Genomic DNA, 13,223 nt, shown 5'->3' on the forward strand with positions numbered 1-13,223 from the left:
GCAGTGCATTGCAATAAAGCTTTCGGTGTGCTTCGTGCCGACGGCACATGTTGAAATTACCAGTTGCCATTCTGACGCAAACGAAATATCGCCAGGCATGCGACAGGGGCACTAGCCGCAGTCCTCACACTCGTAAAGTTTGATGCCAAAAAATTACATGCTGTATATCCGGTGGCCTCATACACTCATTTTAGCCGCGTGAAATAACGTTGATAAACAGCTAATATTCGACGCCGTGCCGAGATAGTGTGTGCGTGGGATAGTAATTAGCTGACTCACTGAAGCGCCCCTGTGACCAGGCAACAATTTTTAATGCTTCCGGTAGTTTTTCGGTTTAAAGGAAGATAGCGAATTTTTTCCGCACCAGATGGCCCACGAAAGGACACGGAATGCTGCTTTCGTTGTGTACACTACTTTGCGCGCAAATGCATCACGTGCTCGCCGACTTGCCCTTCTACCCTGAAATTGATGCCACACTTCAATACTACCAGGATCTCAGCACGGTGAAGACACTTTTCGTTAACGTACTCTCTTCGTGATCAGTTCTTTTAAAGCGATACTTGTTCAGCTATCTTGAGGCCATGTTGTGTGGCTTGAGTGAAAGCTATCATGATCCTATTAATGTCCACTATGTCTCCTCCGCACAAGTAGCCAGAAAGGATCTGGTACCATATTCACGAGAATAAGCTCTTACACTAGAATTATTCAGTAGAGAATGGTCCAGCCACTCTTAATGCTGGACATTATTAGCGCAGCGGGCCAGCCATTAGAAAAAAGTACTTACGAACGAAAATTTTGATGATTTCGGCCCCAGTTCAGTTGATAGTCAGCACTTGTTCCGCGTTCTTTCGCCTGTCAATGTGTAGGAGCTGTGCTTTTGTAAAAATAATGACTTCGTGGGAACTGTGGGAACCTGCTCGAACATGTGGGAACACGCTGAGACTTTTCTGAACACTTAAGAACCCCAAGGGAAACCTGACGGATACTACTGTTGCTTGTCGGCACCTGTGGGAACGCCCTGGAAGCTGTAAGAACTTGAACTTCTGAAACCTGTTGAAGCCTGTTGCAACCAGACATACACTTCAGGAAGACTAACTGTTTGAAAGTTTATTTAACATAATGAACGTATACAATTGCAAAGTACACAATTTTGGGACCCAACAAATTTGTTAAAGGGTCCCTACCGATTGTTAATAGGAAAAAAAAACACTTCTATGGCAGCTGTTTCTTTTATACTGCAAAATCACATAAAACTAAAATAGCTGAATAAGTAAAGCAAGAAAATACAGTAGTAGGGAACATTTTAGAAATTAGATACATTTTTCTAACAATTTTCTTTGTTACGTACGTCATCGAAAACATGTTGTGACTAGCAGATCTCGCATTATAATTATGTTAATTAGCGAAAATAATAACGGGCACAAAGAACAAAGTCATCAAGAGCTGGCACTTTGATGACGTGCCATAGACTCCCTGGAACTGTTCAGGCTTGTCGATAGATGACGGATCCTACTGTAACCTTCGGGCACCATGTGGTACCAGTCGCAATATGCTGAGACCTGAGAAAGCATGATAGACTAGTGCTGGAACCTGACGAAAACTGTAGGAATGTGCTGGAATTTGTTAGAAACTGTTCGAGCTTGCGGGAACCTGTTGCAACTTATTGGGGTGTGACAGGTTTGCTGTGGTCCCCTGTGTACATAGGTTATACCATAGTTTACTTAACGTGGTCAATAGGTATGACGTCAATAGAGTTTTCTCGTCCCCCCCCCCCGCAAGTTGTCTATCATGTGCCCTATGATGAACAGGAAACTTGAACATGGTGGCAAAAAAAGAAAAGATGACTGCGGCGTTAGACATGTGTCCCCTTTTGTGCCTTGGAGCACTGGTATAGTTTATGAGATTCCACTCAAGTGCGGGTAAACTTCCATTGGACAGAGCGGCAGGTACATTAATATTGGACTAAAAGAACCCAAACAATCACTTAACAACCCTAGTGCTTCACATCTAGCATCACATTGTTTCATTTGCGGTTGTAAACCTTTGTTTGAAGACACAAACATTCTTTCAAGACACAAATGCCAAACCACACGAGAAATAATCCAGGCATTTCACATAAAAAGATTGGGAGAGACTTGCGTTAGCCACGCATCATTGTCTCTGTTAGAATGCGAATTCCCGTATCTTCACAGCACGTGTGTTAATCTCAAGTAGTGTCGTTTTGTTGTTTTCTTTTTTGGCTTCCCTACCTCTTTATATGTTCAACTGATGTCTTTATACCTTGTCATGTTCATATGCTGCGGTATTTGCACTCACTTATATATATGTTGCTAGTTTCTATAAAAATTTAGTTGAGAGTTGGCACTCGTCCTGTCTGCTTCTAGTCTCTGTCCGTGTCACTTCGCGCTACAATCCAAGATCATGCAAGAACCTTTTTGGAACCTGTATAAGTGTTCTGTAACATGTTAAGACCTGTTAGAGCCTGCTCGAACCTGCTGTCGACATCCAAGACCTGACGAAACTGCTAAAACGAGTGAAAATCTGTGGTAATGTGCTGTTACATGTTAGAAGTTGTTCGAGCTTGTGTGAATCTGCGGAGACGTTAGGAAAAGTGACAGATGCAACTCGTATCTGTCGGAGCCTGTTAATTTGTGTTGGAACTTGTTAGAAATTGTCAGAGCCTGCTGAAACCTGCCGTGACATGTCGTGATCTGGGAAGACCTAACGGGACTTGCTACAACCTGTCAGAGCATGTGTGAGTGTGCTGGTATCTGGTAAAACATGATGGTGCCTGTTGGTACTTGCATCCTGTTGGCACCTGAAGAAACCGGAGGGATAGTGCTGGAACCTGTAGGAGCGCGCTAGAACATGTTGGAGCCTACTGAAACTTCTCGGAAACTGCTGGAACCTGCGGAAAACTTGCTACGTGTGGTTATTTGTGCGATTAGTCGCACGTCGGATCACAGGCGGGATCCTACTCCCTTTCTCCTGCTAAGGGCTATCACGGCCCAATAATAGACGTTACACCTGCTTTCTATAATCTGCAAATTACACCCTGTATGAACATTTCTTCTTAGCTTTCAGTCCAAGCCTTCGTATTTCTTCCCGTTATCATAATGGAGAACTTGGCAATTGCGCGTAATCAGACGTACACAAACTCCGAATCTTTTATGATGACACTGTTTATGCCGAAGTGAATTATCAAGTACTGTGAATGTTTATTCAATTTACAAAACCCATTTCATGAATTCCCTTATATAATAATTTCCCTATGCACAGTGCTCACTTGACAAGGTGGAGTGGAGTCTCGTGTACAGAAACTTTCATGACGATGTGTACTTCGGAAGTATAAAATGTATCAGGTTTCATGACCTTGGAGTCTGCGCAGAATATGCCACGGCGAACCTCTCGCTAAGGGGAAACTGCAACACGTAAGTGCTATCTGTGAACGTATGACATTTTCCCATGTACCAGCTTGGTAAATGACTCCAAGATTTAAAAAAAAATCATGCATAGGATTTGAAGCGCCCACACTTCAGTACGGCTTACTGGGGCAGTACCTTGCCTAGCCTTAAGCACCAGAAATAAAAGGCCTACCAATAGCAAAACAATACTTAGAAAATAATATTTGAAATTAAATGGCCTTATGTCAAAGTTAGGGCAACTGTTCAAATACACAGGTGGCTATATCCTACATCTCTTGATGTGCAGGCCTGACACAGTCTCCCCTAGTATGACGGCTGCTTCTTCAATATAAATACCATATGCAGCGCATGCGCGAATGGCCACACTCGTATTTGCATCACAATCACGAGGTAGAACCTGGGGTCACATGTGCATGACACGATGATGTTCTGTCGCTGGTCCCGACAGATCTTACATCAAAATATGTGCACCTTGATAAAAGTTTCCCAGTGTATTCATCATAATGATCGATTGAAAAAAATGTTTCCCTAAAAATTTTTGTGGTCTTCTGAATTGTTACATGTAGTGTTCCATTTGCCGCCATGATGTTCTGCGGTTTTATATCCCGGTGGGCCTGAGTGCAGTAATATCAGAAGGAGGCATACTTTTTTTTTAGTAAAAGAAAAGAGAAAGATTTTGCGCTGAAAACGTGCGTCAGCAAGGGCCCGCGCTGACGTTCCCACAAGTTCCCACAATAAAGGGTGAAGTTCGGTTGCGAGGGAAGAAGTGGTGCGTTCCATTGGCATGAAGTAATGATTATTGTTAAAAAGAGCAAAATCTTTGATTAGTCTCAGTCGTTAATCTCGGTATGCGCTATGATTTATGTAATGTATGCACCCGAAACGCCCTTAAGGCATTAATATTTGTGATGAAATGAAAAGAAGTGTATAATGCATCGCACGGTTTTCTTTTCTGCGCGCAATATAGGACAGCACCAGCAGCAGCCATGATTACAACATTACGGGATCACTCGCGAAGAATTCTTCGCTTTTAAAATTGTACAGAAAGGGAACTGCTGCATGGTTCGGTGGAGCCGTTTGCGTGAAATAATATTGTATCAGAGGCGGCAATCTAACGTTCGAAAATTCTCGCTACCTTCCAAGTCAACTCCACAAGCGTTTTATCACGAGATAAATTATAATGTTCGAGGTGCATTCACACAATCACGACCACCATTGGCGCCACCGACGATAACGACGACTTCGTGCTGTTATTGTTTATTAAATGATGAGCAGGTAGTAAACTAGGCCACCGAAACCCCGGCTATCCCAATTATCAAAAATCAACTTCAGCGACTAAAGAACCTACGTACAAAACAAACGAAAAACGGGGGAAAATAGCCGAGACATGGAGTAGAACTCCTGCGTAGCCTGCTTCTCAATATGCTGTACTATGCTGTAGGCAGCGTACCATACTGAATGTCCCACTACCTATTTGCAGGCTCGCCAGTCGTTTTCCACACCTTTTCAGGCTGTGTCTTTCCTTTTCGGATAAAATAACGAGACCCTATGGGTTCTATATTATTATTGTTATTAGTTAGTCCGGTGAATTGGTTAAAATAACTTGCGTACAGCTGTTACACTATGCTAAAGCTTGACGTCGTATTTTACATTCGCAATGTAATAGTGAAGCAAACAGTGTTAGTTGTACAAGGCAGTGTCAAACAGTTGTTCCTTATCGTACTAACAGAATTCAGGAAACAGTGTCATTTTCAGCAAAAGACAAAAGAATCGATCCAAACACAAGCGCGTAAGGGGTAATCTAAAGTGATGCATGTTGTTGAAAAAAAAACATGTATGCCTCCTAAACAAATTGTACTCATTCCAGAACCCATGTGATCATCCTTGGTTCTTCCTGGAACTATACAGCCAAGAACTTAATAATCACTGATACGAGTGAATGTGAGTATTTTCAATGTAATATAGCAAATATACACTAAAAGCACCCGCGTGGAATTGGGAAACAGAAAGTCTTTCCTTTGACTTCTCCAGTTTTTACAATGTGAGATGGTCGGTACATTACCGGGTAATAGATTCAGATATCATTGAGCTATGCAGTATAAATAGACACGCCAAGCGATTGTACGAAGTAAATGCTTCTTGCTTGATGTGTGAGGGAGAACTCTTACCACACGGCCGAACGTTACCTTGTTAAGGAACACCCAAGATAAGATCCTTGACAGATTTTTCCGCAGCACTGACACACGTTCGCGAACACGGCATCGTTGTTATGCTACCGAGGGCTCGCAACATGCGGAATTACGAATGTGTGGGCTTTTACTGAAAAATACTGAAGCCTCCTGAAGGGAAACGTTCTCAGTGTATTTCACGCCCCAAAAAATCCTATCGACTGAAACTTGTATGCATGGTGAGGCTGCCGAGGAACATTGGCCGAATTTGAACCACTCGGTAAAGGCACGTCCAACCGTAATCTGAAAATGACGTGCATCGCGATATGCCTAATCTCTTCGTTAACCACAACAAGACGAAGTCAACAGACAATAAAGCCAAAGGAAAGATAGGGGGGGGGGGGGGGGGTTAATCGTTCGTTAAAATTTAAATGTGGAAATAATAATCAAATGTGAAATGAAAAAGGGCGAAAAAAAACGACTTCCTGCCGGTAGGAGACGAACCCACAATCTGCGCGTAGGACGTGCGATGTAAACCAACACAGTTACGGCAATGGCCGTGCTTCCATCTATTTCCTTTGGCATTTACGTATGTGCGCAATATCTGATCCTGGACCTGTTCCGAAGTTCACGTACGATACGCGACGTTCACGTACTGTCTGCGGTTAGGAGAATATTTCACCTTAGCGGTCATGGATTTGAGGGGCGCTGGCTAATACTCCAAGGACCAGATATATACATAAATACCCAGCAATATGGACATGAGAACCGCAGTCGCCGTTGTTAAATTGGCCGAGCATTGCGCGCGAAATAACGCGGAGAACGTGACGACTGCTTCCTCTGGCGGCGAGTAGTTTCTTAGTCCACTTTGAGTTTCCCTTTTGAGTATCATTTCTGCGTTCAAATTAAAACTGGAAATAATTTGCGGAATGCTCTTCTTGGCTTCATTGTCTGTTGACTGCATTTGGTTGCGCTTAACGAAAAAAATCGACCACTTCGGTTCTCGTCCTCCTGCTTCACTTTCTCGTCGTGTCTCTGGTTTCGCGATTCACCTGACAGTTTAACATCAGCATCCGAATAAATACTTCGCGTTTGTTCTTAGAATTCTCTTTCTGTACATGCGTTCATGATAAAAATCGATCGTCAATTTCTGTTTTCGCTCATTTGCATGGACACTTTGCCTGCGACTACTGACAACAGGCATACGAATGAGTTGATTTTTATTGACTATGAGAATGCGCAAGCATTTCAGCGTTGCGTTGTATAATGACATAAGTCCTAAGTTGTTTGTTGTTAGTAGACTCGGCGACGTCTGGAGAGATTCCTGTGCCTCGCAGATTATTCCCTAATTGTCACAGAGTGTAGTAGACGATGTGTGAGAAATCACTATGCGTATATTTTTCGCATTTCAATATTTTGAAACCTCTTGCCCATGCGGGGCCCATGAAACCTCCAGGCCATAGCCCTGACTCCTTTGCATCAGTTAACTTATATGGCGAAAGATTTCAAATGCTGTGGGGCTACCTTTTAACGTGACTCGTGAAAACGTTTCTGTTAACTACGACAGTCCGTTTTTAGGTTAACTTCTCTTTACTGCCTCTTTCTTGCCAATGCAATGAGTTTACGAGCTAATCACATAGCGCGCTATCACAACCCTGGTATATGTGGTTTTAACTTAACGGATGACGACATTTTTTTTCTTACATATTTGGCGTAGTTCTGAGACCAGATTCGGGAGAGTCGGTCGTAATGCCCAAAAGTACGGTATCACATTGAAAAAGAAAATCGTTATCACCTTTCCCGTTGCAATTTTAGGAAGCGGTACCGCATCGCACAACGCAATATTAAAAGCGATTCCTTGCTTCTTTAATATAAAAAATTCCCCACTTCCATTACAGTAAACAGCATTGTGGAAATGCACGTCATATTTATAGACTGTCAGCTGTGCATTGTACTGCGACACCCGTATGCTAATAACGGTGAGTTAAGAAGGTATCACATAACACCTTTCAAGTATGTCTTATAGAGTGGCTTTTGTACGTAGCAAAAAATCTGCAAATAATCTTGCCGGTGCATGTCCATCTTAATTATTCCTCTCGGGCAGAAGAATCCAAGAAGTGACAGTCCCATTTTATTTCCTTTCACTTCTTCCATGTGCGAGCTTACAGATTCATTCAACTTCGAATGCCTATATAACAAAGCACAATCCAGAAAAAAAACAGTTACGAAGTCTTTGGAGTTCCCTTCTATAATATGCTAGGAACGTTGGCTGGAAATTTTCGAACAAGTAATTTGTTTCGCAGCTAACAGCACGAGATAAAACTGATGCAAAGCATTCACAATTGTGTTTCTTGTTTTATACTGTCTAATTATTCTCGTTACGCCTGTGTTACATCTATTAAACTTACGCTTAGTATACCTGAACTTTCATCATGTCCTAAATGTGCACGATTGTATCTTTTTCATAAGATCTATATACTCAACCCCAGTCCGAATGAACAGCTTATAACACATCCGTCGTACATATAATCCCGTTGTGATCGCAAACTTCAAGCTTGTGTACCGTGATGTCGAACAAAATTGTGCCAGGATTACTTTATTCCAAGAACAAGTCTGGATTGGAGCTGCCTGCTTGCTTTCATCGCCAGTATTCCGGACAATGCAAGTTTCAAAACAGCCGTAAACAACGCATTCTGTTAAAACTTTATTGGTACGCATGTCTTTGTTTTTCATGAATACCACTCCTTTTTATTGTGCCTTTGTGCCTAGAAAATATTTTAACAAATAATTAAAGACCTGAGACTGAATTCAAAGTTTTGCTCTCGTACGTACTCTTTGCGATTGCCCAGCCGCCTTTCCTAATAATGCGTCCAACATGAGGATTGTCTCACATATTCTTTGACGAAGAATGTTAGTGCAAGCGTTTTCTGTCAATACGTGGCTCTGTTTCCTTAAACACAATTTCGCCATGTGAGCAGTATAGTATAGCAACAGCCCATCGTGTGCATTTCAATGCTTCGTTACAATTGAAATAGCAGGTTGCATGAGACTATCCAAATAACGCGCAAACAAGGCACGCTGACCTTTATCGTAGTTTGCATGAGAACACATGAGCGAGATTGGACACGTAAATTACAATAAACAAACAAATTCACTGTGGCGCAACACGTATCAAAATTCTAGAGAGACGTCTTCTTTCATAGAACAATAATTGACGGGGGGAACCGTAGCCAGCTAATCAGAGACGTTATTGAAACAGAGCTGAGAGCTCGGCTTCCTGGGGTTTGTGCGTCAAAACCATCAATCATGGCATCAGAGAAGGAACTTGACTTTAGGAGATGTAATGCGAATGTGGTCAGCTTGCGCGGGCGAATCAATATATCAGTTGAAAGTTGAATGCCAGAGCTATGTGCGTCTTCCTCTCTTTCCTTTGCGTATTCTCTTTGTTACATTATTGGATGTGGCTATTGCCACTTCTACACTGATACACTTTCTGCTAAGTTTGCTAGGTTTTTACACGGGGTCAGGCGCTGTGTCCAATAAGCTGTTCTTGAGGAAGCTTTTACACAGAACTCCCGCCCTAAGGTAGGATGCGGTAGAAATATGTTATGTTAAATCTTTTCCACACAGGTTATGGATGTACCTATTGGCGTAGCTTCGACAGAATACATCAACAAGCCGAAGGTTGCGAGTTCATCTACGATGAACTGTGCGGCACAACCCCAAAGTACGACCTTTACGATCCGACATGCACTCCAGTGACGTTTTCCATACTCTTGTGGGAGCCTGTAACCCCACCGCCGCCATCGCCACCACCAACTACGACACCGACTGATGCGCCACCAAAAGGACATCCTGGTCACCAGAACCCATGGGATATATTGAACCCATTGAATATATTGAAGCTATGGAAGCAATGGAAACCAGGGGATCCATTGAACATATGGGAGCAATGGAAGGAATGGATCCAAGGCAACCAAAGCAATCACTTGAACCCATGGAATCCATTGAACATATGGAAGCAACGGAAAGAATGGATCCAAGGCAACCAAAGCAACAAATTGAACGCATGGAATCCATCGAACCTATTGAAGCAATGGAAACAATGGATTCAAGGCAACCATAGCAACCAATGGAACCCAGGGAAGCTATGGAGTCCATTGACGGACGTGGCGGAAGGAGTGACTGGGTCTATTCAGTCCCTACTGAATCCATTTAAAGGCAAGTAATATTGCGAATGCAGTAATTGACTGTGACTACAGAACAATAAATATGTAAATTAATATATTGTCAAACCGGAAGGCATACAGAGCCCACCACTTCTTTCGCTATGCGACACGAATACGTAGGACCTGGCAATGTTGATAACGGTTATATTGCTTCATTCCTTATTAATAAACGTTGCCTTTTAAGCTTGACGTTTGCGTTCTCATTCCATCGACAATAAATATCAGCATAACATAAGGGCTAGGAGAATCTCTAATAAATGATATTCTCCTCATGCACCCTCCTGGTATATGTTGATGTTTATTACTTCACTCTTTCCTCTTTATTCATTTGATTATTTTGTTTTCTTTATCATAGATGTATAGGATTTGTGTGAAAAGCTATCGGCCCGCAATGACAAAAGGTGCCACCTGTGAAACGACTGCAATGTAATGCCGTTCGCGGAACTCAGGGCTGAGTGTAGGTCACAGTATGGGTGCGACGTAACCAAGTGGGGGTGTATGAACGTCCTCGCGGTATCAAAAACTTTGCAGCAACTGCAAACAAACAGTCAAGCATTCCTCTAGCATCTGCGATGCCTCGCATGCCCTCTGCTAACACGGGCCCGGCGCCGATATGGCTCCCGAGCCATTCGCGCGTCGGAGTCGGCGGAACTCTCGCACCACAATGCATTGCGCGCGAAGAAAAAGACGCCAACACAACTCCGCAGACGGATTTTGCGGACGGCGCGCGACTTGGCAAACGTTCTGCGCATGCTGCGAAGACAGCAGCCGACGGCGCGCGCATTGAAGTATAGAGGGAATGGCATCTCGGCTGGCGCAGCGCAACCGACGTAGCGTGACTGACCGCGAACGACGCTCGCCCGCGCGCCGATAACGTCGGACTATAAACGTGCCTTTAGTAGCACTTCGCACCTCGAAGAGGCAGGGCATGTGCCGAGTGAGCTCCTGAACAACATATTCCAATGTGATGAACGCGGTTTAAAGAGGTGAGCGGTAATGCTAACGTGTTTCTCTTGCAGTCACCACTAAACCGCCACTGAATTTATTTATCTTAATGCGAAAGCATTATATGCTGCGTTCCGCGAAAATCCGTCGCGTTGAGCGTTACGGAGAGATAATACCAGAAATTGCCGTCGGCGAAAACAGTGAAAACAAGCCAAAAATTGCCGCGGTTGAACGCGGTTAAAGCGAGTTTGTCGAGCGATAGCTCGGTTTTGTTGCAGGAGCAACTACCGCATCTGCAATTCCACCACAAGAAAACATAGCGGCGCTGCTCGGCGCCGTCGGCGCTCTCGGCGTGAACGTGCAGTGAACTTGGATGCAGCCAGCGCTACTTGCGTTGGCGGCACGAAAGAGTGAGCTTCAGCCGCTCTTAGTTTTCACTCCACAACGCATTGGGCGGGCTAAGTCTTAGTTTGACCTTGGCTGAGCTTGAACGTCACAATTTCGGAACCATTCGCTTTCTGGGTTTGTACCTGGAGTATAGTAGAGTCTAAAAATGCTCGCATTGCCGTCGAATTTCTCAGGGAGGTTCCTGTAAACAAAGTAAATTTATTGCTTACAAAAAAAAAAATTTGGTACATTTCAGTCTGAGTGGGAATCGAATCCGGGCTTCCGGGTTGCGAGACGTACGCGCCTCCCCGAATCCACGGCTCGTCCACGGGTTCTGGCTGACTCAAGCTGTACCGAGTGCTCGCGTTCACGAGCACGTTCGTTCGTGCAGTGAACGCGTTCATGACGTTCCGAGGTCCACAAATATTTTAACGCTTTCGCATTCCCACATATGCCGAATTTTTCATTTCTTTATGCACTCACAGCGTCACTGAAATGGAACACATCGGGAAGAGGGAAACAATTTGATTTACAAGCATATCTGTGACAAGCACTACAAGTCGGCGTAGCTGTGGCAGTCGCAAAACACACAAAACGACATTACAGCGACAATGCAAATGCAGAGCTTCATGACACAATGATTCATAGTTCCACAGGACGTGAAGTTGTAGACTACTGCGACGAAACGTGTAAGTGTAGTTTATGGTCACTTCGTTGCTTCAAAACAGTGCACACGTTCGTTATCATCAAGTCCGCGCTGTTTAGCTTTGCTTCAGTCAGTCAAGCTCTGTTGGTCCGCGGGACTTTCTGTGCGCCTTCACAAATAACTTCCTAAAGAAGTTCTTTTTTCTTCTTTTCTGCTTGCCAAGCCTCGCTGGTGACTCGTTGACCTCCAGCAAGGACCACATGGAAAAGGGGTTGCATTACAGAGACCAGGCCACTCGAAGAACAAATGCTCGAAGTAAAGGACACACACAAAGCGCTGAACAGGAGCCTGATCCTGTCATTCCGAACACGTACCTCTGCAGAGCCTTTAAGGCCTCCTGGAAGGCTACCTTGTTAAATCCCTGCGCCACTCTGTCATTTCTATAGACGCCACTCAATGTTTAGGGAACACCGGAGATAACATTTTTTCTGCTCTACTTAACTGGCGTTTTGCTTTCCGCCTGTCTAATCTCACAGAATTCGTGGCACGTAGTTATCTTCACAAAGAGCAGGTGGACTCACCAGCGAATTCACGCTGTACTCAGAGATGTATGAATAGTGCTTTTTGTGACCAGGTCAAATAGTATTAGAATAGAGCTTGACAAACGTGAGCCGAATGGAAGGAAGTATGTAATGACTTTCGAGTAGTTTTCCAATAATGAATCAAGCTTTCTATCTTCCCCTCTTAGTATATTTACAACGTTAGTAAACTTCTGCCATTACAGTGCGGATTAGGATACGTCGTTTATAAAAGGCCAAATTATGCATTAGGAACAAATAAGCAGCTTGTTCATATAGACAAGACTCGACTCTTCGGAATTACGGAATCAGGGTGTAGACAAGCCGTATGTAAAAATACTGAAAGATATCTATAGTGGCTCCACAGCCACCGTACTCCTCCATAAAGAAAGCAACAAAATCCCAATAAAGAAAGGTGTCAGGCAGGGAGATACAATTTCTCGAATGCTATTCACAGCGTGTTTACAGGAGCTATTCAAAGACCTGGATTGGGAAGAATTGGGGATAAGAGTTCGTGGAGAATACCTTAGTAACTTGCAATTCGCTGATGATATTGCCTTGCTTAGTAACTCAGGGGACCAATTACAATGCATACTCACTGACCTGGAGAGGCAAAGCAGCAGGGTGGGTCTAAAAATTAATCTGCAGAAAACTAAAGTAATGTTTAACAGTCTCGGAAGGGAACAGCAGTTTACAATAGGTAGTGAAGCACTGGAAGTGGTAAGGGAATACATCTACTTAGGACAGGTAGTGACTGCGGATCCGGATCATGAGACCGAAATAATCAGAAGAATAAGAATGGGCTGGGGTGCGTTTGGCAGGCATTCTCAGATCATGAACAGCAG

The 13,223-nt window shown here is 43.7% G+C and overlaps 1 protein-coding gene across 2 annotated transcripts; it reads left to right on the plus strand.

The window, feature by feature from the left end:
- Positions 1-386: 386 nt before the first annotated feature.
- LOC129380339 (uncharacterized) lies at positions 387-10,011 on the plus strand. 2 transcript variants are annotated; one of them, XM_055061142.1, is made up of 5 exons: positions 387-503; positions 3,280-3,431; positions 5,293-5,366; positions 7,492-7,572; positions 9,224-10,011. In XM_055061142.1, exons 1-5 carry the CDS (start codon positions 390-392, stop codon positions 9,820-9,822), a joined length of 1,020 nt encoding a protein of 339 aa, XP_054917117.1. In that variant the 5' UTR covers positions 387-389; the 3' UTR covers positions 9,823-10,011. The 2 variants fall into 2 exon arrangements, with proteins under 2 accessions (XP_054917117.1, XP_054917118.1); XM_055061143.1 differs by lacking the exon at positions 7,492-7,572.
- The last annotated feature ends 3,212 nt before the right edge of the window (positions 10,012-13,223 follow it).

The sequence above is a fragment of the Dermacentor andersoni genome, chromosome 10 (assembly GCF_023375885.2).
Source record: "Dermacentor andersoni chromosome 10, qqDerAnde1_hic_scaffold, whole genome shotgun sequence".
NCBI lineage: Eukaryota > Metazoa > Arthropoda > Arachnida > Ixodida > Ixodidae > Dermacentor > Dermacentor andersoni.